The sequence below is a fragment of the Rana temporaria genome, chromosome 1, assembly GCF_905171775.1.
Source record: "Rana temporaria chromosome 1, aRanTem1.1, whole genome shotgun sequence".
Taxonomy (NCBI): domain Eukaryota; kingdom Metazoa; phylum Chordata; class Amphibia; order Anura; family Ranidae; genus Rana; species Rana temporaria.
The window spans coordinates 65,654,897-65,682,028 of NC_053489.1; the positions used below are offsets into that span (position 1 = coordinate 65,654,897).

The window sequence follows — 27,132 nt, forward strand, 5'->3', positions numbered from 1 at the left end:
CCGCGGCATAGTCCATCCTTACATCAGGTGCCCCCGGCAGAGTCCGTCCTTGCATCAGGTGCCCCCAGCAGAGTCCATCCTTATATCAGGTGCCCCCGGCAGAGTCCGTCCTTACATCAGGTGCCCCTGGCAGAGTCCATCCTTATATCAGGTGCCCCCGGCAGAGTCCGTCCTTACATCAGGTGCACCCAGGGGCATGACAGATCCTCTTTATTCTCCTAAATACATGTAGAGACATGACAGGTCCTCTTTATACATTTATAGAGCCATGACAGGTCCTCTTCATACATTTATAGAGCCATGACAGGTCCTCTTCATACATTTATAGAGCCATGACAGGTCCTCTTCATACATTTATAGAGCCATGACAGGTCCTCTTTATACATTTATAGAGCCATGACAGGTCCTCTTCATACATTTATAGAGCCATGACAGGTCCTCTTCATTCATTTATAGAGCCATGACAGGTCCTCTTCATACATTTATAGAGCCATGACAGGTCCTCTTCATTCATTTATAGAACCATGACAGGTCCTCTTTTTAAGACATTGTATTATCTAATCCACAGAAGTCACAACACAGGGGTGACGACAACCCGCACACATTGGTGACCCCTCTGTTCCATGCCCTGTACGGGAGAGCCGCTGATCACATGACCGCACGTCACATGACTTGCCCGTCCAACATGGCGGCGTCCAACAACCCGCAGTGGAACGATAGAGCAGAGGAGCTGCACCGGAGGCTGGCCGGGTTGCTGGAGGCGGACAGTGACGGTGAGGAGCGGAGGTGATGGGGGAACAGAAGGAGTTCCCATGACAGATCTGTATGGAAGGGGGGGATGCAGGGTGTAATCGATCAGGGGGCATTCATGGGACATGAGCACTTCTCAGCCTTCTACATCGTGCAGGTGACATTATAAACAGGAAGTGTGTGGACACCGGATCATAGAATGGGGAAGACAAAGGCTTCATAATCCAGGGATTCAGGATGTCTCCTCTGCTTTGTTTATGTTCTGTAGTCCTTGCATTGCTTGGACTGTATACAGACTCCAGACAGCCCTGCATGCATGGCCAATGTACAATCTTCCTAAGGTTCATGTCCGATGGGAGAATTAGGTGCAGGGATTAAACGCTAATCCCAGCGGCGCAGCTCGCCATTTCATTGATGGGGTCAGTGGTGATGTTGCTTCAGCATTGGGCTGTGCTCCGCTACAAGGCTCCCTCCTTCCACCATTGGGGCAAATTTCTATAGAGATGTATTTATCGTCAGGCGATTATCATTTCTATACATTTTACCGCTAGAGCAAAACGCTGCAAAAGCTGAGCAACACGTCGATTTGGAAATGTAAGTAGCAGAGCGTAAAATGTGTGGACAACTTGGACCTTTTTTTGTTATTTTATTAATTTTTTTTCACTTATTTGAACTTTTCAGGCTTGATCATCTTTGTTGTTTTAGCCAATGGAAATGTACTGACTATGCTGGCTTTCTGTGTCTCTCTCCTCTATTTTTAAGTCTCATACACACGATCGGACTTCCATCTGACTTTTCTGTGGATTTTTGTCTGAATGGGTGTTGGCTGTGAACTTGGTATGCATTTTCAGCCAACAATCACCAAACCGCGTGGTTTTTCAGCTCTTTACTGCCACCCTTTGGGCAACTTCTGCTATTGTTGTCTGATGTTTAGCATTGGTTCTGAGTAGGGGTACAACGGATCAAAAAAATCACGGATCGGATCAGGAGTCATGGATCGGATCGATCCTCGGATCAGCAAAAAAGAAAAAAAAGACTAATCTTGTGGTGCCCCCCTCCACTCTGGTGTCCCCCCCCTCCTCGGGTGACTCTGGTGTCCCCCCCCCCCTCCTCGGGTGACTCTGGTGTCCCCCCCCCCTCCTCGGGTGACTCTGGTGTCCCCCCCCCCTCCTCGGGTGACTCTGGTGTCCCCCCCCCCTCCTCGGGTGACTCTGGTGTCCCCCTCCCCTCCTCGGGTGACTCTGGTGTCCCCCCTCCCCTCCTCGGGTGACTCTGGTGTCCCCCCTCCCCTCCTCGGGTGACTCTGGTGTCCACCCCCCCCTCCTCGGGTGACTCTGGTGTCCCCCCCCCCCCCCCCCCCCTCCGCTCAGTACAAACAGTCTTTTTCCTACCAGGTGCAGATCTCAAAGACAGCTCCACGTGCAGATCTCAAAGAGTGGTCCCTGGTCTGTAGTCAGCGCAGTGATGCAGGGAGGAGTGTAACGCTGTGCACTGGCAAGCACATGGTTGTGGAGCAAGATGGCCGCTGCTCCGGAGCTAGGCCGAAGCCGGGGACTTTCCTACGGCCGAGGCTCCGGAGCGCTCCGCAGATCGTGGGGTGTGCCGATCCGAACGGGGTGACCCGTTCGGATCACGGATCGGTGACGATCCGTTGCACCCCCAGTTCTGAGCATGCTCGTTTGAACGTTGGATTTTAGTCCGATAGACTTGTGTACACACGATCAGATTATCCTCATTGGACATTTGTTGTTGGAAAGTTTGAGAGCATTCACAGCGAACATTTTTTCCATTGAAAAAACAAAAACAATGGAGCATACAGACGGTCAGATTGTCCGATAAAACACATTCGTCTGAACCGTTGTCAAAAAGTCTGATCGTGTGTATGGGCCTTTAGAGGCTGTACAATAAGGATGAGCTCTGGCGTGTTCGCATAGAACACGTGCAGAGCCCGCCAGGAAGTGTGCACGGCGCTGCGCTAATAACGGCCAGGGAGACATTTCACAATCCCTGCATCCGGGCATCGGGACAATGTCTCCCTGGCTGTGATTAGCACAGCGCCGTGCACACTTTCTGGCGGGCTCTGCACGTGTTCTATGCAAACACGCCGGAGCTCATCCTTACTGTACAATATCTTCCATCTATGAATGGAAGGTCCACCTCCTCCATTCATAGATCGTTTATCACTACAGGGAGGCCAGAGGATTTCAGATTTCCACTGATGGCCTCAGCTCTAGGGACGCTTCGCCACTTCCAGACCGGGCCATTTTCTGGCACTTTTTGTATTTTTTGCTAGAAAATCAGTTAGAACCCCCCAATCATATTATATATATATATATATATATATATATATATATATATATATATATATATATATATAATAAATATTTTTTTCTTTCAAGCAGGGTGAGGTGAGTGAAGGAGGACTGCACTAAGGTAAAGGAAGCTATTTAGGAAAAAAAATTGTACCTTTACAACCCCTTTTATCTTTAGGCCTAAAATAATCTTTTAAACGTGTGTGAAAAAAAAAAAATGAAAAAACAGCAATGAAAGGGTTAAAGCTCATTCAAACCCTGACAGAATAAAAGCGGAACTTCAGTATTTTTTTTCAACTTTCCATCTATTAAATCTTCTGCAGTTGTTGTTGTTGTTGTTGTTGTTGTTGTTGTTGTTGTTACTTTGGATAGTAAACGATTTTTTTCTGCTGGTAAATACCCACTTCCTGTTTCTTGTCTGATAAAAAGTCTATTCTTATGACACCATGCACAAGTCTCTCTCACTCTAGTCAACGTTTACCAGGAAGGGAGGGTGGATGAGTCATAAGAGAGCCAATGAGGGCTGCAGAGCTGGAAGTGTCTGTGTAAATCCAGGAAGTGAACAGGAAGCAGCTTTAGCTGCCCACAGTTAAAATGGAAGCAGCCAGACTCAGTGGGGGGAGAGTTCTGCAGCATATTTGGCAAGTACAGAATGACAGTATATATAAAAGAGCAGACTTCAGTTCCTCTTTCATCTATTGGCTTCAAGAAGGTTTTGCATTCCCATACAATTTTATGGGAATGAAAAACTCTCTTATTGCAGATCAGGAGGCTTTAATAGGATACGATTTATTTTTTTCCATAAAGCAGAACTTTAGTGTTTTGGATAAACTGTAAAAGGTGTAAAACCTTAGGTGTTTTTTTGTTTGTTTGTTTGTTTACTGTCTGCTTCCCCGCTGCAGAGATTTCCCCTTACTTCCTTTCTCAGGTCTAGTGGTGACTGGCATAGGAAAAATCTGCCCAGTGGGGACACAACCAGCACTAATGACCTAAAGGATTATCTAACCCTTTACACTGTAAAAAGGCAAAAGAAAGGACGCACCAGCCCGCATTATCTTTATACACCATTTATTGATAAGATACAAGCAAATGTCATCAATTTTAAAGTACTATTAACCACCGGGCACGAAAACCCCCTTAATCACCAGACCAATTTTCAGCTTTCGGTGCTCTCACATTTTGAATGACAATAACTCAGTCATACAACACTGTAACCAAATGAAATTTTTGTCCTTTTTTTCCCACAAATAGATTTTTCTTTTGGTGGTATTTGATCACCTCTGCGGTTTTAATTTTTTTCGCTATAAATGAAAAAAGAAAGAAAATTTTGTAAAAAAAATGAATTTTTCTTCATTTCTATTATAAAATTTTGCAAAAAAGTAATTTTTTTTTCATAAATTTGGCCTAAAATGTATACTGCTACATATCTTTGGTAAAAAAAATTTGAAAGTTATAGGGACTACAAGCTATGGTACCAATTACTGAAAATTGATCAATTTGATCACATCTGATGTACTGACAGCCTCTCTCGTTTCTTGAGACCCTAACATGCCAGAAAAGTACAAATACCCCCCAAATGACCCCTTTTTGGAAAGAAGACATTCCAAGGTATTTAGAAAGAGGCATGGTGAGTTTTTTGAAGTTGTAATTTTTTCCCACAATTCTTTGCAAAATCAAGATTTATTTATTTTTTTCCCCCACAAAATGTTTATATTAGCGGGTTATTTCTCACACACAGCATATGCATACCACAAATTACACCCCAAAACACATTCTGCTATTCCTCCCGAGTATGCCGATACCAAATGTGTGCGACTTTTACACAGCGTGGCCACATACAGAGGCCCAACATGCAGGGAGCACCATCAGGCGTTCTGGAGCACCCAGACCAATTCTGACATTTCTCTCCTACATGGAAAAATCATCATTTATTTGCTAGAAAATTACATAGAACCCCAAAACATATATGCTTTTTTAGCAAAAACCCTAGAGAATACAATGGCGGTCGTTGCAACTTTTTATCGCGCACGTTATTTTTGCAGCAATTGTTCGAATGCGTTTTTTTGGAAATAAAGCGGTTTTGTGCTTTAAAAAAAAAAAAAACATTAAAGTTAGCCCAATGTTTTTGCATAATATGAAAGATGAAGTTACGCCGAGTCAATAGATACCCAACATGTCACCCTTCAAAATTGCACACACTCGTGAAATGGCGCCAAACTTTGCTACTTTAAAATCCCCATAGGTGACGCTTTAAATATTTTTACTGGTTGCATCTTTTTAGTTGGAGAAGAGGTCTAGGGCCAAAAGTATTGCTCTCGCTCTAACATTCGCAGCGATACCTCACATGTGTAGTTTGAACACCGTTTCCATATGTGGGCGGGACTTGCGTGTGCGGTCGCTTCTGTATACGAGCAGGCAGGAACAGGGGGCGCTTTAAAAAAAATAATAATTTTATTGTTCATTTCACTTCATTTATTTTAGTTTGACACGTTTTTCCCCAAAAATAAATGTTTTGATCACTTTTATTCCTATTACAAGGAATGTAAACATCCCTTGTAATAGGAATATAGCATGATAGGTCCTCTTTACAGTGAGATATGGGGTCAATAAGACCCCACATCTCACCTCTAGGCTGGAATGCCTGAAAAAAAAAAAACGATCCTGATTTCGATCGTAGCGGTGAGTCGGAAGAAGCACCGGAGGGTGACGGTAGGGGGGACGTCCCCTTTCGCCTCCCGTAAGAACAATCAAGAGGTGGAACAGCAGACATGATTGTTCTTATGGTGTAGGGAATCGCCGGCTGAAAAAAATCATATCTGAATGATGCCTGTAGCTGCAGGCATCATTCAGATATCCCTGCACAAAGTCAAGGACGTCATGGCGGCCGGTGGGCGGGAAGTGGTTAAAACGCATTTTTTTCCCAGAGTATTTTCTGGGTATTGCAGAGTATTGGTGCGGGGGTATTGCAGAGTATTGGTGCGGGGGTATTGCAGAGTATTGGTGCGGGGGTATTGCAGAGTATTGGTGCGGGGGTATTGCAGAGTATTGGTGCGGGGGTATTGCAGAGTATTGGTGCGGGGGTATTGCAGAGTATTGGTGCGGGGGTATTGCAGAGTATTGGTGCGGGGGTATTGCAGAGTATTGGTGCGGGGGTATTGCAGAGTATTGGTGCGGGGGTATTGCAGAGTATTGGTGCGGGGGTATTGCAGAGTATTGGTGCGGGGGTATTGCAGAGTATTGGTGCGGGGGTATTGCAGAGTATTGGTGCGGGGGTATTGCAGAGTATTGGTGTTGGGGTATTGCAGAGTATTGGTGCGGGGGTATTGCAGAGTATTGGTGCGGGGGTATTGCAGAGTATTGGTGCGGGGGTATTGCAGAGTAATTGCCCTCCCAGAGTTAAGCAACCGCCCTGTAGACGTATATTGTCTATAGGGCGGTGATTAAGTGGTTAAAGACTTTTTTTTTTTAACCCCTTTTTTTAACCAATACCGGGCATTTTCACCTCCTTCCTGCCCAGGCCAATTTTTCATTTTCAGCACTGTCGCACTTTGAATGACAATTGCGCGGTCATGCAGCACTGTACCCAAATGGAATTTTTATAATTTCCCCCCCCCCCCCCCCCCCCCCCCCCCCCCCCACAAATAGAGCTTTCTTTTGGTGGTGGTATTTTATCACCCATGCGGCTTTTATTTTTTGTGCTATAAACTAGAGGTGCACGATTAATCGCGGAGAGAATCGCAATCTCGATTCTCCCGCCCGTGATCTCCCCGTGGGATGAACCGCGATTCTTCCGTGTTCATCGCTGGTTCCACGTAACCAGCGTGGAACGCAAATGCCGCCGATTTGGAAACCGACGTCAGCAGCCTGCGCCGCTGGATAGATGTCTGAACTTCTCTCACAACAGTAGTTTGTATCCATGCGCCACCCAGTGGTTGCCGGCGGTACTGCTTCGGATGTATTAAACCTTCTCACAGTTCTGTACAACTGTGTGTATCCATGCGCCACCCAATGGTTGCTGGCAGTACTGCTTCTGATCTATAAAAAAAGAGACCAGTGATATGTCTATAATGTTAAAGACCATATAACTCCTATGAAAAAAGCAGAATCAAAGTTTTATTCTGCTTTTTTCATAGGAGTTATATGATCTTTAACATTATAGACATATCACTGGTCTCTTTTTTTATAAATTCATATTTTCAGATAAATCACAGGTTTATTAATTATTATTTTTTTTGGGGGGGGGGGGGGGGTTCACACAATATTTTTTACTTTTTTGCTAAAATAAATATTCCATTTAAAAAAAAAAAAATCCTCAGTTTAGGCCGATATGTATTCTTCTACATATTTTTGGTTAATAAAAATCACAATAATTGTGTATATTGATTGGTTTGCGCAAAAGTTATAGCGTCTACAAAATAGGGGATAGTTTTATGGCATTTTTAATAGTAATGGCGGCAATCTGCGATTTTTATTTTATTTTTTATCATGCCTGTGACATTGCAACAGACAGATGGGACACTTTTGACACTCTTTTTTGGGACCATTCTCATTAAGACCCCTTTCACACTGAAGCGCTCTCCATGCATCTCAATGGACCCTTTCACACTGAGTCCTGCAAGCAGCATCTTTGGAGCAGCATTTGGGGGCTGAAAAAAATGCTCCAAAAACTCCCCTCTCCATTGAAATGAATTGAAAGCGCTGTAAAAACGCCTTACCCTTTCACACTGAGGCACTGCAAAAACGCCCTAAAATGTTAGGGTCTTAGCAGTGCTTTACCAGCACATTGGGATTGCAGATGAGGTTTCGCTCGAATAACGCTCGAAAAACGCCCCCGTGTGAAACAGCGATCAGTGCTATAAAAATGTACTGATTACTGTATAAATGTGACTGGCAGGGAAGGGGTTAACACGGGGGGGGGGGATCAAGGCGTTAATTGTGTTACCTAGGGAGTGATTCTGACTGTAGCGGGAAGGGACTCGCAAGGGGAGGAGACTGACTGGTGTTCCTCTGTACTGGGAACACGTCATCGCGGCCTACAGGCACGCACATTGGCTCCCTAGTGACGCGGCGGGCACACATGTGCCCCCTAGGCAGCCGGGAAGCCCAGGACTTCATATGACACCGGCCCAGGATGAGAGATCCCTCCTGCGGACATCATATGACTATACGTGGGTAGGGAAGTGGTTAAATGTGTTTACCTGCTCTGTGCAGTGGTTTTGCACAGAGCAACCCCGATCCTCCTCTTCTCGTGTCCCCCGCTGGCTCTCCTGGCTCCTGCCGAGGGGCCCCCAGAGCAAGCATCTTGCTTTTTATGTCTCCCAAGCCGCTGCTCTGCGTGTCCATTCTCACACAGAGAGCCGTGACTTGGCCCCACCACCCCTCTCTCTTTATTGGCTCACTGGCTATGATTGATAGCAGCAGTCTCAGCCAATGAGGAGGGAGACTCCCTGGAGAGCCAAGACTCTTGTGCATATCACTGGATCGTGATGGGGCTCGGGTAAGTATTGGGGGGGGGGGGGGATGCTGCCCAGAGAAGGTTTTTTTTTACCTTCATGTATAAAATGCATGAAGGTAAAAAACCTTGAGCCTTTAGAAGCACTTTAATCCAGAAACAGTAATGCCAGAACCACGGCTCAAACTTCCTATCATGGGAAGAAGCCAAACGGGTCTTTGTTGTTTCTGGATTATATTGATGAGCGTGTTCATAAATAGGTTTGTCAGCATAATATTTGCTTTTATCTTATCAATAAAGGATATTCAGTATAAGGAGGCTGGTGCTCCATTCCTTTTGTTTTCAGTGTGCAGTGCATTAGAACTACCCCAGTCTTAAGAGGGCAGCAAAGGGTGGTTTTCATTTGAGACTTTAAAGGAGTTGTAAAGTAAAACATTTTTTTTTGCTGAAATGACTGGTTACAGGGTATAGAGACATAGGGCTAGATTCAGGTAGGGGCGGCGTAAATTTGTGCGGGCGTAGCGTATGTTATTTACGCTACGCCGCCGCAATTTAGAGAGGAAAGTGCAGTATTCACAAAGCACTTGCTCCGTAAGTTGCGGATGCGTAGCGTAAATCTGCCGGCGTAAGCGCGCCAAATTCAAATTGTCAAGAGGTGGGCGTGTGTTATATGAATAAAACATGACCCCACGTAAATGACGTTTCTCACAAACGGCGCATGCACCGGCCGTGAACGTATCCCAGTGCGTATGCTCCTAATCACGTTGCAAATAGTCAATGCTTTCGACGTGAACGTAATTTACGCAAGGCCCTGTTCGCGAACAACGTAAAATTTTCAAAATTCGACGCGGGAACGACGTCCATACTTAACATTGGCTATGCCTCATATAGCAGGAGTAACGTTACGCCGGAAAAAGCCGCACGTACGTTTATAATTCGGCGTATCCAGCTCATTTGCATATTCTACGCTGAAATCGACGGAAGCGCCACCTAGCGGCCAGCGTAAATATGCACGACGGCGTAGGAGACTTACGCCGCTCATATCTTAGCCTAATTTATCTGGTTTCCAGAATACGCTTAAATTTACGACGGCGTAGATTCAGAGTTACGACAGCGTATCTACTGATATGCTGGCGTAACTCTCTCTGAATCTAGCCCATGATAGTTAACTCATTCCTTTTTAAATATCATTAAAAATAGATAAAAATCAATCATATAATGTACCTACAGTTTCAGTTTTGTTTTTGCATGTTTCCTGCTTCTCTGCTGCACAGAGCCAATACAGGGCAGTGATGGTTTGGAAAACGAAACTGATTGGTGTTGAGGGGTTTTAGACACACAGTAATCACACCTCCTTGATTAGTGACCACGGAGAGAAAACTCCCATGACTCCCAGGAAGTGTTCAGAACAGAGAAGGATTACAGCAAAAACGGACAACGAGGACATGAAACCAGGGCTGCAGTAAAGTAAAGGAAGCTATTTAGCTAAAAAATCCTTTAGTGACCCTTTAAAGCAGAACAGAAGCAGAGAGGATCAGTTGACTTTGAGGGCCACATTTGTGAAGCGCAGGCGGGTATTTTTCAGGACTATCAGATGTCTAACCCTTCCCTGGTAAATCCATAACTAAATAAATAGGTTCCGGCTGGATTTCCACGCTAAAGCCTGTTTTTCTTTATTCAGCAGATCCACTTTTATTAAAGGCATCTGCAACACTCCAGAGTTTGAAGGACACATGTTTCAGAGACACCCAGAACTGTAACAGATTATCATGCTTGCGCCTCTATAGTCAGGTGACGTATTATCACAATGTGGTCTGTGGCATTAATCATTATAATTGTACATGAATAAATAGCAGTTTTATTCTTCCAGCTAAAGATATGGATTTTAAAGTGGTTGTAAAGGCTGAAAGTTCTTTACCTTTTGCATTCTATGCATGAAAGGTAAATAACCTTCTCTGTGCACTGGCCCCCCTTTAATACTTACCCAAGCCCCATCTCGATCCAGCAATAAGCACAAGAGCAGCGGCTTTCCTGGGTCTCTGCACCCTCATTGGCTGAGACACAGCAGTGAGATCCATTGGCTCCCGCCGCTGTCAATCACAGACAGTCGGGAGGGGGTGGGGCCGAGCCGCACTCTGTGTGTCTTATGGACACTTATAGGTAGATTCAGTAAGAGTTAGGCCGGCTTATCAGTAGATAAGCCGACCTAACTCAGAATCTACGCCGACTTATGTTTAAGCGTATGCTCAAATAGAGATACGCTTAAACATATCTAAGATACGACGGCTTGCACCGTCCTATCTTAGATTGCAATATTTCGGGTGGCCGCTAGGTGGCGCTTCCAATGCGGTCGGCGTAGAATATGTTAATGAGTAGATACGCTGATTCACGAACGTACGCCCGGCCAACGCAGTACTTTTACGCCGTTTACGTAAGAGATAAGCCGCGTAAAGTTAGAGCTAGGCCCTAGTTGGAATAGTAATGTCAAGTATGGCCGCCGTTTGAAATTCTAATTTTTTACGTCGTTTGCGCAAGTCGTCCGTGAATCGGGATTTACGTCGTTTACGTCCACGTCGAAATCAATAGGCCCGTGCGGCGTACTTAGCCGCAATGCTCACTGGGAAATGTAGGCGCCCGGCGCATGCGCAGTTCGCAAAAAACGTAAGGTCAAGCCCCATTAACATACAACACGTCCCCCTCAAACACATTTGAATTAGGCACCCTTACGCCCGCCGATTTAGGCTACGCCGCCGTAACTTAGCAGGTAAGTACATTGTGAATCATGTACTTGCCTCGCTTACTTACTGCGGCGTAGCTTAGGCTACGCCGCCGCAAAGTTGAGCAAATGTACCTGAATCTAGCTATTAGACGGCTATGAATCCAACATGCACGAGTGCCCTTATAGCAAGCAGCTTGCTATGGGGGCACTCAGCAAGGGGAGGGGCCAGGAGTGTCGGTGAGGGACCTGAGAAGAGGGGGGGTTCGAGGCTGCTCTGTGCAAAACCATTGCACGCAGCAAGTATGATATGTGTTTTTTTTTCTTAAGTGAGCCTTTAATATTCTTTTAAAGCGGAAAAACATGTTGTAATGTCTACAAGTGAAATAAGTTGACTGTAATGAAATATATGCTAGGACCGCATCACTGCTGGTTACCGTAGGAATGACGTTTCCTGCTGGGTGTTACCATTGGCACGCTTTGTCCAGCACTACCCCTGTCCATTCACAAAAAGCAAAAAAAATTAAGCCCTTTTGTGAATGGATGAAGGGGAGGTTAACACTATACCACTGCACTGTACCAGAGCCAGACCTGAGAGCGCAGCGAGTGATGCTAAGAAGAGTGTGCAGTGCCTTAAAAGAGAAGTATGTGGTTGGTTGTTGTTTTTTTCCCATCATACTTGACTAGGTTAATAATGCATCTGTCCCTCGGCGCCTCTACACTGAGAACTGAGCAATAAAACTCAGCTGATGGCTCAATTCTCACAGCTCCCCGAGCAGAGAGCTGCTGACTGTCAATCAGCATCTCTCCTCTCTGCTCCTCCTCGCTCACCTGTTGAGGGGCGGGGACTGGCCGTCTCAGGCTCTTAGTGGCTCGCTGAGAATCTGAGGCGGGCATCATTCTAGGCACCTGGCGGATCCAGACTTTATTGTTGGGATGAAGCAGTGCCTGGACTCTGATTCCAGCAGAGAGCGGATTTCAGTCCAGTGTCTGCTGAAAATGGGTCCCAGAAGTGCAAAACGAATTTCACTCCTGTGATAGGAGAAGTATGTACTCTTAATGGTGGACTCGAGTGTCAGCGACAACGAGTCACTCAAGCAGGAGTGCCCAAATCGTCAGACATCCCGAACGATCAAAGAAACCCAAGGAGCTCCAAGAGCGACGCCAGAGGATTGTGCAGGTAACCGCCAAGCTGGAACTCAGATGACTAAACTGGACAGCCAAAACCCTCATTCGGGAGGGTATGGAAAGAAAAAATGCCTCAGTATAGCGTCGATCAAAAAGAGAGAATTTTTTTATTTAAAAAAAACAAAAAAACATGCATTGATGAGAATAAAAACTGTGATCACAGAATAAAAAGCAATGTGGGGAGCAGTAAGCCAGGAAGTGAATATGCAGCAGCTTCAGCTGCCCACAGGTAAAATGGTTGCAGCCTGATTCAGTGGAAGGAGATTTCCGCAGCATTTGGCAAGTACAGAATCACAGTATATATATAAAATAATATGCAAAGTGGTTGGAGGGAAGCTTCAGAATGGCAAAGATGTTTTTATTATAAATTATGTGAGCAGACTGCAGTTCCTCTTTAAGTTTCCCTTACCTGGTGAAGTCAGTTAGACCCCCTTCACACAAGGGTACTTAAGTGTACGCCACGGTGGGGATGCAATGGTGTTCTGTGTGCATTTGGGGCTGTGAGGCCACGCATGTCGGAGTAAGGGAAGCGGCTGTGTCCTAGCGACTGCATTCCAATTGACATGCATGGGGATACACGTTGTGAGCAAACACTGCCCTCACATGGGCCTACCTTGTAGTGCGCTTATTGGAATAGGGCTTTATAGTCCCCCTAGGTCCTATTTCCTCCAACACTTTCAAGCCTTAACAGTCAGCCCCCTTCATTACTATGGGTCCAACGTCTTCTTCTTTTTTTTCTTTTCTTCCCAGCAATCAAATGGATGGAGTGGGATGAGGGTTACATTCATCCTGGAGTTGGGCTTTAAAGTAAATTTCCACTTTTGCAGTCAAATTTGGGATAACACCTAATATTAGATTTGTTACATGTTTACATCGTATTACTTTAAAAAACAAAAACAAAAATATATATATATATATATATATATATATATATATATATATATATATATATATATATTCTCACACACACACACACTCACTGTGTGTGTATATAATATATTTATAATAGAAATTGCAGCTTACCTTTTTTTTTTACTTTTGTTTACCTTGGTTAAAAAAATCTTCTTTCAACTTTATAATGGATGATCCGACGTAACACATTTGTTGTCGGACGATTTGAGAGCATGCACAGCCAACATTTTGTTGTCGGAAATTCTGACAATTGTCTGATGGAGCATACAGACGGTCGGATTATCTGACAAAACACGTCCCTCGGACAGTTGTTGATGGAATATCTGATCGTGTGTACAGGCCTTTACAGTACACCTTTAAAGGGGTTGTAAAGGAATTTTTTTTTTCCTAAATAGCTTCCTTTACCTTAGAGCAGTCCTCCTTCACTTACCTCATCCTTCCATTTTGCTTTTAAATGTCCTTATTTCTTCTGAGAAATCCTCATTTCCTGTTCTTCTGTCTGTAACTCCACACAGTAATGTGAGGCTTTCTCCCTGGTGTGGAGTGTCGTGCTCGCCCCCCACCCCTGGACTACAGGAAAGTCAGGACGCCCACTAACACACAGCTCCTTTCTTTATCTGCAACGTAGAGAGCGTCCCGACTCTCCTGTAGTCCAAGGGAGGGGGTGAGCACGACACTCCACACCAGGGAGAAAGCCTCACATTACTGTGTGTAGTTACAGACAGAAGAACAGGAAGTGAGGATTTCTCAGAAGAAATAAGGACATTTAAAAGCAAAATGGAAGGATGAGGTAAGTGAAGGAGGACTGCACTAAGGTAAAGGAAGCTATTTAGGGGGGGGGGGGAAATAGTACCTTTACAACCCCCTTAAAACATTGCTTTAGTTTACTTACATTTTGTAAATGCATGCAGAGGCAGCGACAAGGCACCCCAGTTTTTAGCTACAGTCCTAACGCTATACATTTTAGAGTCTCCACAGTAGGAGCGCATACAATTGTGTTTGTTGCTGGCTGGTTAATTGAGCTGGGAATTTTTTGTTTGTTTGTCAAAGGCAGCCTGGCCCAACCACTACACCAACCGCATTCAAGTGCTTCCTGCTTTTGTTTAGGAGCCTTTAGGTTGAGTCAGAACCACCTTCCAAGTTCCCCATTTTGCCACCAATCTTAAGTCCCAAATTATGGAAAAAGCTAATTGATTACAGCCCCATGAGCTTTGTGAAAACCTTGGCAGTACACACAGCTGACTACATTTTTCTTAATTCTAGTTTAATCCTAGAATTTGTGTTGCCTACTTCCCACAATATAACATACCTGTTCTCTTGCAGGCTATATTGGACATTACTTACTATGAAGAGAATCGGCTGGTGGATGAAGAATTTGCAAACGATGACGCACTACAGAAAGTGCAAGAACTTATTCAGATTATCACAGAGCCGGAGAGTTTGGCTGAAGAGAACAATGCTTCCAAGCAGGTGCTTTAGTGATGCATGCTAGCACGCTATGCAATTGTCTTGCAGGGTTTAAAAAAAAAAGTGCAGTTTTCTACAGCTTTAACATACTCATCATAAGCCTTTTATATCTGAGTGTTGTGAAAATTAAAGGTAACTTTGGACAAACAGTTCTACTGATTATCTACATTTTTGCTGCATAAGAGCCGGAACACTGGGGCGACTTGGGATCCGACTTGAAGTCGCCTCAAGTCGTCCCAAGTCGCGCTGTCGAGAAAAACAATGCAAGTGAATGGGAGCGGTGTTAATACACACGACTCGAGTCGCTCCGACTTCAAAAGAAGTTCCTGTACTACTTCAATCCGACTTGTAGGCGATTTGTACCCATTGATTTCAATGGAAGTCGCCTCCAAGTCTGATCCAAGTCTGATCACTGTCTTAACTGAAGCGACTTTCCAGGAAGATAACATACATTTCTCAGGCAAACCTCTCCCTCCCCCTCCCTCCCCTAGAGCTGATTGTTGTTTGATTGGCCACTGGAAAGTCTCCTGTCCTGGAGACGACTTCAAGTTGTTTTGTAAATCGCCCCAGATGGCCCTGTGGTTCATGCTCAAGTTGTGTCGGAGTCGCCTCTGAAAGTCGCGCTGGAAGTCGTGTCGCCCTAGTGTGAACCGACTCTTACAGTCCTGCTTGGGAATTTTATGGGAACATGAATCTGTGTCCAATTATAAACTCTTAGGGCCAGTTCACACCACAAGCAGTTCAGTGCATTTTTTTTCTGCATCAAAAACGAACGCATGGAAAGTAGGTTATATGGTTTCCAATGGCATAGTTCACACTAGTGCAGTCAGTTCCAGGGCTTTCCAGTTCCAGAAAAAAAAGAGTATTTTTCTGCACTGGATTGTACTGGAACGCAGTAAAGCGCATCAAAGACACATTGGACCCTAGTACAGTGAAAAAAACGTGCCAAAAACAGGCATGCAGAAAGGTATCTTACAGTAAGGCCGGGGTCACATATGTACGGCCGCGGTAAGCTATGATTAAGCACTGAGTTGGTGTGAAACGCGTCAGCTTGCATCTGGTATTTTGCTGTGGCATGTATTTTTGTGATTTGATTTTACAATAAAAGGAACAATTTTTTTGGAGTTCGGCTGTCCAGGCTTTCCTTCTTATCTTTGCATATGTACGGCCGCGGTTCCCAGCATGGGGTCCAGTGCATTTTCTGATCACTGGTTCAGGTGCAATTCGTTTTGCTTGAATTTCCACCTACAACAAACCCAAAAATGCACAGGACCCTTTTGGAATCTGTACCGAGGCTGCCCCCGAACATGTATGAAAAAGCGTGTAATGCGAATTGGATATGGGGAAAACCACATCCAAATTCGCACATATGTGAACCTGGCCTTAGTCATGCCCAATAGCGGACGCCACTGCATGCCAGTTATAATTTTTATTGGTCAGAAATGTTGTGCTTTTTTTAAGGTCATATTTACCCGCACAGTAATTTACTTTGAATTCTTTTATAACGAAAATGCTTTTAAATACAAGACAATCTATATGCCATAGTCTGTAATATGAAACGTATTCACGGAGACGTATGATCATACAAAATAGCTAATTTATTGGTAGACAAATTATTAATATTCACATGAAATTAAAATACCAGTTGCGTTACATTAACGACTTGAAAATCAATAAAATACCCCCAAAATGGGCATGCAATACCTTTGGTCTGTGTCATGGTAGGTTCTCAAGATAACTTTATGTAAATGACAATGAAACAAAAGCGTCTATTTCACATGTCAAATTGTTACTTTACTGCAGGTAAGTAAAAAGATCAACAATGTGAAATATAGTGGACGTCTGTTTTGTCAATAAGATTGGAACTATGTAAAGATAAAAATATAATAAAAATTGTACTCTTTAAGGAAAAATTATTATAGTTATCGGAAATGAGAACAAACCATAATTACAGGATATTCAATACTTCAATATTTCAACATTTCTAGGGAACAACAATATATATGAGATAAAATCAAAAATGACATAGTTACCACTTCCAAGGATGGCTATTTCCTATTGGCAAGTGACCAGAGCTAAAATCGTTGCAGTCTTCATGCATAGTGCAAGCATGCCCTCATCCTCCCATAGAGCTCTTTCCTTTTCCAGATCTTCCATTCGATCTCTTCTATCTCATGGGTTTCCCTTTTTTATATTGATTAAAACAATAGGACTATGAAGATCCTACCCAGTCCTGCCCCTCTGACAGCTGTCCTTGACTCATAGGCCTGTGGCACATATGGGCGTTTTTGTCAAGTTGTGTTTGGTTTCTATTGGCTGACGTCTTAATAAGTGACTTGTTCTCTGGGCTTGGAGAACCTTGAGTAATATTACTTCCAGCCACTAGGTGTCTCACCTTTATTTGAGATAATCTATACGTTGGATATCTATATTTTAGTTTTAGACTATCGACATATATATATATATATATATATATATATATATATATATATATATATATATATATATATATATATATATATATATATACCTCTATGTATGACTCTGGTATCTTTGTTATATAAAATACAATTAGTATACTTTTGATTTTGATACGATATGTTCCCATATATTCTATTATAAATGTTTTTCCCTAAAACAGTCTTTGCAATCAATGCATAGGTTACATCTCTCAATCAAATGCAAAATAATTATTAATGTGGATACATGAATTATTTTGATATGTGTTGATGGATATGTGTTACATTTCATATTTTTATAATTGCAATGTGATATCTTTCATAATGTCGATTACGGTAGCTTCTATTTATAAAACCAATTTCTCATATATTTCTTTCCTTGAACAAAGCTCTAACCTAATGGATATGTTTCCCTGGGTCCTAATTCATCATTTATCATCTAAACATTACTTATTATTTATTTCATATAAACATATCTTCGACTACCCTGTGTATTTTAAAACCTTTCTGACATGTTGGTGGAGCTTGGACTTTAACGAAGATAGCTTAGTAGCTCAGTTGTGTAAATATCCTCTCCTTGGACTTTTCGCTGGTCAACATGGTTCATTGTGTTAGGATGGCTAAAGTCAACGTTCTTGTTTGGTAAGAAGCTACTCCACAATGGCCATACCTAGTCACTTGAAGCCAGTTTAAACATTTTGTTTGGTGAGAAAACCATTTCATTGTTTTGTGAGAAGAGCTCCATTGTTTCAACTTTCACTGAAGATTGTAAACGTTACAGATAGCTAATGTATTGGGAACTGGGCAAATATGGCTTGGTTCCTGAAGAGTTTTTTTATTTCAGTGATTCATCTCCAATTTTCGACTTAATGGATATTTCATATTTTTGTCGGAACAATATTGAAATATATTATTTTTATCGTCACAAAACGTACAACAGAAAGGTATTTTTCTAAGGGTCCTTTCACCCCGGCTTATCTGCCAGGCGGACTCCACTTGCTCGGTGGGGGATCTATTCACTGATCCCTGCTGAGAAGGCAGGTGACAGGTCCGCCTTCGCTTACTGTGCAGACACGGACCTGTCAGAGCTCCGCCTGTCCATTTTCATCCGATCCCATTTGTTCCAATCCGCCAGGTGGATGGAAAATAGGGGTCACCATCCGTCTGTATGTCATAGACAGGATCAGATGTCAGCCGGTTTCGGTGGAACATGTCCGCGCTTTCATTCACTGCTCTGTAGGAGTTAATGGAGGCTCCGATCAGATCCTCCGCCTGTGTGAAAGGGGTTTTAGTCATACAGTACAAGGGCTATAGTCTTTAACCCCTTCGTGACCAAGATCACAACAAACCTCAATGCCCAAACTCAATTTTGCAACTTTGACACGTGTTGGTAAAACTATACATATCATTGCAACTACTTGGTGTATCCAGGTGGGTTATACCTTGTTTTTTCAGGACAGATTGGTTATTCATTTAGTGGTTTACACTTGTTTGGTGTTTATGGATTTCCCCTGACTTAATTGTATTCCCAAAGGAAAACTGGCCCAAAATAGTAAAACAGTCTTTTTTTTTTATACTTGTAAAAGCGTTGGACCCTTTTGCAAGCATCAGGTGTTATTTTGCCAAAAGGCTGCCAGGAGGAAGGCTTCTAGGCGAGTTTAGAAAATGTCCTTTGGGCTTGAGATCTCAATTTAATACCTTTTTTCCCACCTAAAGGCTCATTCACACTTGCTTTGGTCTCTAAAGTGTGATTCATGCAGCACCCAGGAATAACACCCACTTCCTGGTGATAATGAAGGTGTCCACATCATAGCTCATTTAGTTATGAATGATAGCACCTGATGTCATAGAGGACATTTTATGAAACATGCAGCTGAACATAACAAAGTCCCAGTATTTTATGTTGTGTAGATGATGATTGTCTTATTTTCGCTATAATGAAATAGTTTTTTTTTTTTCCCCCCCAGCGTTTTCTCCTTGACATGGATGTTGAGGAATGCTTGCACTGGAGGCGAGGAGCCTTGCTCTACATGTACTGTCACACCGTGGGTGAGAGAGAGAACTGGAACCTGAGCGATCAGAGAACTTTCCATCAGGTAAACACAGCAACTGTGAAGACATCGTCACATAAGAGGCAGTTTAAAAAACATTCCCATTGAGATTCCTTGAGGAAGCTGACACTTACAGCACTATAAGATAACCAATGAACAATCTTCTGGCTTAGTACTGCAGTAATATTTTGTTATTGGCTTCCAGATACCGACATACAGTGCCTTGAAATAGTATTCATACCCCATGAAATTTTCCCCATTTTGTCATGTTACAACCAAAAACATAAATGTATTTAATTGGGGTAGAAGGAAAATGTAGAAGGAAAATGATAAATGGTTTTCAATTTTTTTTACAAATATGTGAGAAGTGTGGCGTGCATTTGTATTCAGCCCCCCTGAGTCAATACTTTTGTAGAAAAACCTTTTTCTGCAATTACAGCTCCAAGTCCTTTTGGGGATGTCTTTACCAGCTTTGCACATCTAGAGAGGGAAATGTTTGCCCATTCTTCTTTGCAAAATGGCTCAAGCTCTGTCAGACTGGATGGAGAGCGTCCGTGAATAGCAAGTCTTGCCACAGATTCTCAATTAGATTTAGGTCTGGACTTTGACTGGGCTATTCTAACACATAAATATGCTTTGATCTAAACCATTCCATTGTAGCTCTGGCTGTATGTTTAGGGTCGTTGTCCTGCTGGAAGGTGAACCTCCGACCCAGTATCAAGTCTTTTGCAGACTTGATACAGGTTTTCTTCTAAGATTGCCCTGTATTTATCTCCATCCATCTTCCCATCAACTCTGACCAGCTTCCCTGTCTCTGTTGATGAAAAGCATCCCACGTCGCCTGGAGCTGCTGGGCTTGTGCACATCGCCTGGAGCTGCTGGGCTTGTGCACATCGCCTGGAGCTGCTGGGCTTGTGCACATCGCCTGGAGCTGCTGGGCTTGTGCACATCGCCTGGAGCTGCTGGGCTTGTGCACATCGCCTGGAGCTGCTGGGCTTGTGCACATCGCCTGGAGCTGCTGGGCTTGTGCACATCGCCTGGAGCTGCTGGGCTTGTGCACATCGCCTGGAGCTGCTGGGCTTGTGCACATCGCCTGGAGCTGCTGGGCTTGTGCACATCGCCTGGAGCTGCTGGGCTTGTGCACATCGCCTGGAGCTGCTGGGCTTGTGCACATCGCCTGGAGCTGCTGGGCTCGTGCACATCGCCTGGAGCTGCTGGGCTCGTGCACATCGCCTGGAGCTGCTGGGCTCGTGCACATCGCCTGGAGCTGCTGGGCTCGTGCACATCGCCTGGAGCTGCTGGGCTCGTGCACATCGCCTGGAGCTGCTGGGCTCGTGCACATCGCCTGGAGCTGCTGGGCTCGTGCACATCGCCTGGAGCTGCTGGGCTCGTGCACATCGCCTGGAGCTGCTGGGCTCGTGCACATCGCCTGGAGCTGCTGGGCTCGTGCACATCGCCTGGAGCTGCTGGGCTCGTGCACATCGCCTGGAGCTGCTGGGCTCGTGCACATCGCCTGGAGCTGCTGGGCTCATGTAAGAAAAAGGGGGACTTTGGGGGCTGCTGCAGCACACCTTAATGTATAGAATGCATTAAGGTGAAAAAGCTGGAGATTTTACAATGTCTTTAAAGCGGTGTTTCACGCTAAAAAACAACTTTCTAGCATGTCATTCAGCATAGTAGCGCAAGCTACAGTATGCCTTTTATATTTTTATTTGGCGCTGTACTCACTGTTTAATCGCGTACTAAAGTTTCAGACTCCCAGCAGGGAATGGGCGTTCCTATGCAGAGGGCTCGTGATTGACGGCCGGCTATGGCGCGTCACGCTTCACGAAAATAGCCGGAGTAGGTCTCGGCTTTTAACGCGCTATACGGCGCCTGCGCACAGACATCGGAGCTGACTGCGCAGGCGCCGTGAAGAGCAAACTCCTATTTCGTGACGCGCCATAGCCAGCCGTCAATCACGAGCCCTCTCTGCATAGGAACGCCCATTCCCCTGAAACTTTACTACGCGATTTAAACAGTGAGTACAGCGCCAAAAAAAATTATAAAGGCATACTGTAGCTCACGCTACTATGCTGAATGACATGCTAGAAAAAAAAATAAAACATTTTAGGGAGAACCCCCGCTTTAGGTACTACTGACCAGTAACAAGCATAGATTAGGAAATCTGACTTCATTTTGACATCACTAACAGCTTATTCTGGCTCAGTGATCAAAGCCACTGAATCAGCAATCAATAACATTTTTGGAAGGCGAGGTCAACATTGGCAAATTATAGATCTTCTTCTTTTTTTTTTTGTTATCCTGTTTCAATACTTATACTGGGATCATATGTTTTTTTCCAGTGTCTCAAGGATGGTGTTTACTATCTGCTGAAAATGCTGAAGACAAGAAATCCTGTACAAGTGAACAATGACGTTTCGTTTAAAGACATAAACACGGCCACTTTGTTGGCTAAAGGTACAGTAGCTGCTATTGACATTGCATGTTTTTTTTTTGAGGAATTAAACCCCTTAAAGGGTAAAAGTTTCCTTGCCCCTCTGAACTGATGTTTAGCGTCTAAACTTTTATGGGGCCAAACTGCTCACACTGGGCCATCGGGTGAAAAAGCCAGCATGAGGGGTATGCAGCTGACCTTGGCAGTGAGGTCTCGGTGAGAGATATATTGATTTTCGGGAGGTGGGGCCCTGTTTTTTCACAAAGGAGTTTTATTGGTCAGTGAGGCCACTCATTCCAATTAAATATCGCACTTTGTTCAGGGCCTTGCACCCTCAATCGCACAGCTGTCAAGTTGGAGCAGCAGCTATGTCTGTAAAGCCACTGCTATCCAATAGACATGAATGGGACTGCCTGTATTGGGATGGACAGAACACCTGTGCTGACAAACGTGACCCTTGAGGGGGAGGTGTACATTATAGTACACCAATGTGAACAAGGCCTAAAATTGTGCAACATGGAGACACTGTGGGGCAGATTCTCGTAGAATGGCGTAACTTAGGGCGGGCGTAACGTATCTCATTTCCTTTACGCCGCCGCAAGTTTTTCAGGCAAGTGCTTTATTCACAAAGAACTTGCCTGTAAAGTTGCGGCGGCGTAGCGTAAATCACCCGGCGCAAGCCCGCCTAATTCAAATTAGGCGGGTAGGGGGCGTGTAGCATTTAAATTAAGCGCGTCCCCGCGCCGAACGTACTGCGTATGCGCCATCCGTAAAATATCCCAGGGTGCATTGCTCCAAATGACGTCGCAAGGACGTCATTGGTTTCGACGTGAATGGCGTCCAGCCCCATTCACGGACGACTTGCGCAAACAACGTAAATTTATAAATTTTGACGCGGGAACGACGGCCATACTTAACATTGGTTGCGCCTCATATACCCAGGGGCAACTTTACGCCGGGAAAAGCCTAACGTAAACGTTATAACTTTACTGTGTCGGCCGCGCGTACGTTCGGGAATTCGCGTATCTAGCTAATTTGCATACTCGACGGGGAAAAATACGGAGGCGACACCTAGCGGACAAAAAAAAAAATTGCATTTAAGATCCGACGGCGTAAGAGCCTTACGCCTGTCGGATCTAATGGATATCTATGCATAACTGATTCTAAGAATCAGTCGCATAGATACGACGGCCCAGATTAGGACTTACGATGGCGTTGCGCCGTCGTAAGCCCTTTGAGAATCTGGGCCTGTATCTTTAAATGGAGAGTTAAGCAGTGGTAGGCTCCATATTCTCTGATGGTTTCCCCTGCCATCCTTTTGAGCGTTTCATTTGCATTCTCCATAATGCATAAAAAGCAGGAGTGTATTTTAATGGCCACTAGGGTTATACCGATACTAGCATTTGGCAAATGCTCCAATGCTTCACCCAATACTTTTTTTTTTTTTGTGGTGGAACTGGATGGTCTTTTTTTCAACCTGACTAACTATGTAATACCTTGACAGTCATCGGTGATCGGTGCGTGGGGGAGTTACAAGCACCAATCACCGCTGTATAGATTTCAATGAAGCCTTTTCTCCCCCTGCGGCTTTCAGCTGCTTTAGTGAAATCTATACAGGGTGATCAGTGCTTGCATCCTCATCCAGACCCCCTCCGTTCTGCTGCTGTCCCCTCCGTTCTTCCTCTGTGTCTCCCTCTGTTCTGCTGTCCCCCTCCATGTCGTCGTCCTTCCTTTTCCGAGTGATCACTGACTCTGTGATTACGATGTCTCAGTTTATGAATGGAAAGGAGCTTCTGTCTCCTTTCCTCTCCATTAATTTTCAGTGCAGCTGAGGCTGCTAAGAAAGGGACTGAGCAATCTCTATCCTCAGTATCTCTCTGTCTAAATGGGGATATATCATGGGTCAGTTAAGACCCCTGATATCTCACCAAACCCCCCAACAGGCCTGATAAAAAAAAAAAAAAAAAAATTGCAATTAATAATGATAAAAAAAAAAAAATGGAAAGCATTGTAAAAAAAAACATAGAAAAAAAAATACTGACACATGTGCTACTGTCACATGACATTAAAAAGAAAAAGTATCGGTATCGGCAAGTACTTGGGGGGGGTATTGGTACTCGGTCCTAAAAAAAGTGGTATCGGGACAACCCTAGACCACAGCACCTATGCAGAAATCTGGCTAATAAGCTACCCAATAGACGCACAGTACGTTTTTTTTTTTTTTGGGCAGCTCACAAATTTTTTTGGTTTAATTCTAATTAGTCTAGATAGAAGAAACTGCCAGGTGGTTTACCACTCCAGCATCTATTACAAGTTGGCATATGAGTTTTGGGTAGGCTTCCCCTTTTAAGAAATTGTTTTAAGAAAATCTTTATTTGCTAATTTTTTTTTTCTCTTACAATACATGTGCAGTTTGTAAACTCTTTTTTAATGTCCTAGGTCAGTGTTTCTCAACTCCAGTCCTCGAGGCGCCCCAACAGGTCATGTTTTCAGGATTTCCCTCAGATGAAATGGCTGTGGTAATTACCAAGGCAGTGAAACTGATCAAATCACCTGTGCAAAATAATGGAAAGCCTGAAAACATGACCTGTTGGTGCGCCTTGAGGACTGGAGTTGAGAAACACTGTCCTAGGTAACAACTGTGCGTTACTCCCCACTTAGGTATCTTCAGTGACGTCCATGTCTTGGCTTTAATGTACTGCGGAGAGATGTGTTTCTGGGCCCTCAGCTACTGCTCAGACGTCCAACCTGGATCTGATTCTGAGACGCACAGCAAAATCCTGAACTTTAAAGAAGTTGGGGAGAAGGTTTTGGACACTTATGTTAGTGTTTGTGAAGGTCCTCTAAGTGCACAAGGCTGGAATACAGAAAACGCCAAGAAGATTCTAGAGTTTCTAAAAACGAGATGAGGTTCAATGAATGTGCTTGCTAATTGTGCCTAAATAATCCTGTTTTATATTTAAAGTATTATACATTAATGCCATAGCCTTTTCATTTTCTTGATTAAAGAAAAACTCCAGGCAAGCGTATAAAACCTCAATTTCTGTGCACTTTTCTGAATGAGCCACAAAGGTGTTAGTAGCTGTGGAGATAGACTGTCCAGAGAACCTTTACTTTGTCCTAAATGAAGGGTCACATGATGGAAGTTTCTGCTTTGCAAATGTTTGTGCATAGTGAGGATTTATGCATGACACACATGTATCAATTTGAAATTCTTGCTATGTTTAGGGTATAGAGGTGGAGATGCTAAGGATGGGGCATAGAGGTAGTAGATGATTGGGGTGCAATATCAATAAAACTGTACAACTCAATTGAACAAGAAAGTGAAATCTTTTAGGTGGAGGGAAGTAAAAATATAAACTAAAATAATATGGTTGCATAAGTGTGCACACCCTGACTTGCCAATATTTGCCCACTCTTCTTCAAAAACACTCACTCCAAATCTGTCTGATTGCGAGGGCATCTCCTGTGCACAGCACTTCTTCAGATCACCCCACAGATTGTCAATCGGATTCAGGTCTGGGTCTCTGGATGGGCCATTCCTAAACTTTAATCTTCTTACGGTGAAGCCATTCCTTTGTTGATTTGGATGTATGCTTTGGGTCGTTGTTATGCTGAAAGATGAAGTTCCCCTTTTATGTTCAGCTTTCTAGCAGAATCCTGAAGGTTTTGTGCCAATATTGACTGGTATTTGGAACTGTTCATAATTCTATTGAAGAAAAGGGAGAAGAAAAGGGGCCCCAAAGCATGATGCTGCCACCGCCATGCTTCACGGTGGGTATGGTGTTCTTTTGGTGATATGCAGTGTTGTTTTTGCACCAAACATATCTTTTAGCATTCTGGCCAAAATGTTCAACCTTGGTTTCATCGGACTATAACACATTTTCCCTCCTTTTTGGGAGACTTCAGATGTGCTTTTGCAAAATGTATCCGGGCTTTGATGTTTTTCTTGGTAATAAAAGGCTTCTGTCTTGCCACTCTACCCCACAGCCCAGACATATGAAGAACAGGGCCGCCATCAGGGGGGTACAGGCAATACACCTTTAAGGGGCCTGGAGGTCCCCAGGGGCCCACATGGCAACCCCCCTTTTTTGTAAAAAAAAATAATTTTTTTGTTATATATATATATATATATATATATATATATATATATATATTAGCTGAATACCCGGCGTTGCCCGGTCTTCCTATCTTAACCTTTTGGGGAGGAAAATCATAGTAATATAAATATACCCATCTTTTATATAAGGGTGTATGTAAGGGTTAATTTAACTGTCATATATTTTTATTTGGCATATAAGTAATATGTGTACCAGGTATTATTGAAATATCTCCAGGCGTACAGAAGTTATGTGGGAACATACATTTCCCATTGATTTGCATGGGACTTTAAACAAAAACCCCGACCCTCACAAATGGGGGTAGTTAAGGGATAAAGTAACTATCCTATAGTTTAAGTGGACATATAAGTAACATGTGACCAAGTATTATCGAAATATCTACAGCCGTTTGGAAGTTATAAAGTAACATGTATTTCCCATAGAGTTGAATGGGACTTTAAAGGAAAACCCCGACCATGGCAAATGGGGGTGGGTAAGGGTTAAACCACCTATCCTATGTTTGTTGCTGACATATAAGTAACATGTGTGCCAAGTTTCATGTTAATATCTTTAGCCGTTTGGACGTGATGCTGGAACATACATACACACGTTGAGTTTTATATATATATATATATTAGGGCTGTTACTGATCAAAAATTTTCTGTTCGATTAATCTTTTTTTTTTAATCGACTAATTTCGATTAATTATAACGCACATACAGATCCAACTACTTTTAGCTGATCTCCTTGCAGGCTGATTCCCAGTGCAGCTTCCAACCACTGGAAAAATGGATAGCAGGATACAAAAAACACACAAAGGCAGCGCTCCATGGGAATAGCATTAAAACTTTTATAGTCTTCAAGTAGGTAACCAAATAAATATTGCACTGGAGATAAAATCGATGTAGCTACATAAACTGTAAAAATGGTGCGAGTAATACCAAACGGTACCAAAAGCAGTCATAAAAACATGTAGCAAAGTATGATACTGGTATAAAAATGTGTACAACGATACCACTGCTGAATCCGGATGAGGATAGGTTAACATCAGTCCATCCGCATTTAGATGTCCCATGAAGGGAACTATCACAACTCCCAGTGGATGGCTGTAGAATCCCAGGTTGATAGAGGGAAGTGTGGCAGATAGTAAGGTCCCGCCGGCATGCAGATATGAAGGCACAGCAAAGGAGCCCTTCAGATGGACACGGCAAGCCCCGCCGGTGTCCGTGACGTTACTGGATCTCCGACGGAACTCCATTAAGGCCCAGAAGCTGGCGGAGAGGTGAGT

At 43.7% G+C, this 27,132-nt stretch overlaps 1 protein-coding gene across 2 annotated transcripts; it reads left to right on the plus strand.

Annotated features, from left to right (window-relative positions):
* Positions 1–608: 608 nt before the first annotated feature.
* On the plus strand, positions 609–25,055 carry C1H5orf51 (chromosome 1 C5orf51 homolog). Of its 2 annotated transcripts, none has more exons than XM_040338858.1 (6): positions 609–773; positions 10,196–10,305; positions 14,654–14,800; positions 19,224–19,352; positions 21,653–21,767; positions 24,406–25,055. In XM_040338858.1, the coding sequence occupies exons 1-6, from the start codon at positions 653–655 to the stop codon at positions 24,651–24,653; spliced, it is 870 nt and encodes a 289-aa protein (XP_040194792.1). In that variant the 5' UTR covers positions 609–652; the 3' UTR covers positions 24,654–25,055. The 2 variants fall into 2 exon arrangements, with proteins under 2 accessions (XP_040194792.1, XP_040194801.1); XM_040338867.1 differs by having other exon boundaries at positions 612–773; positions 10,199–10,305.
* The last annotated feature ends 2,077 nt before the right edge of the window (positions 25,056–27,132 follow it).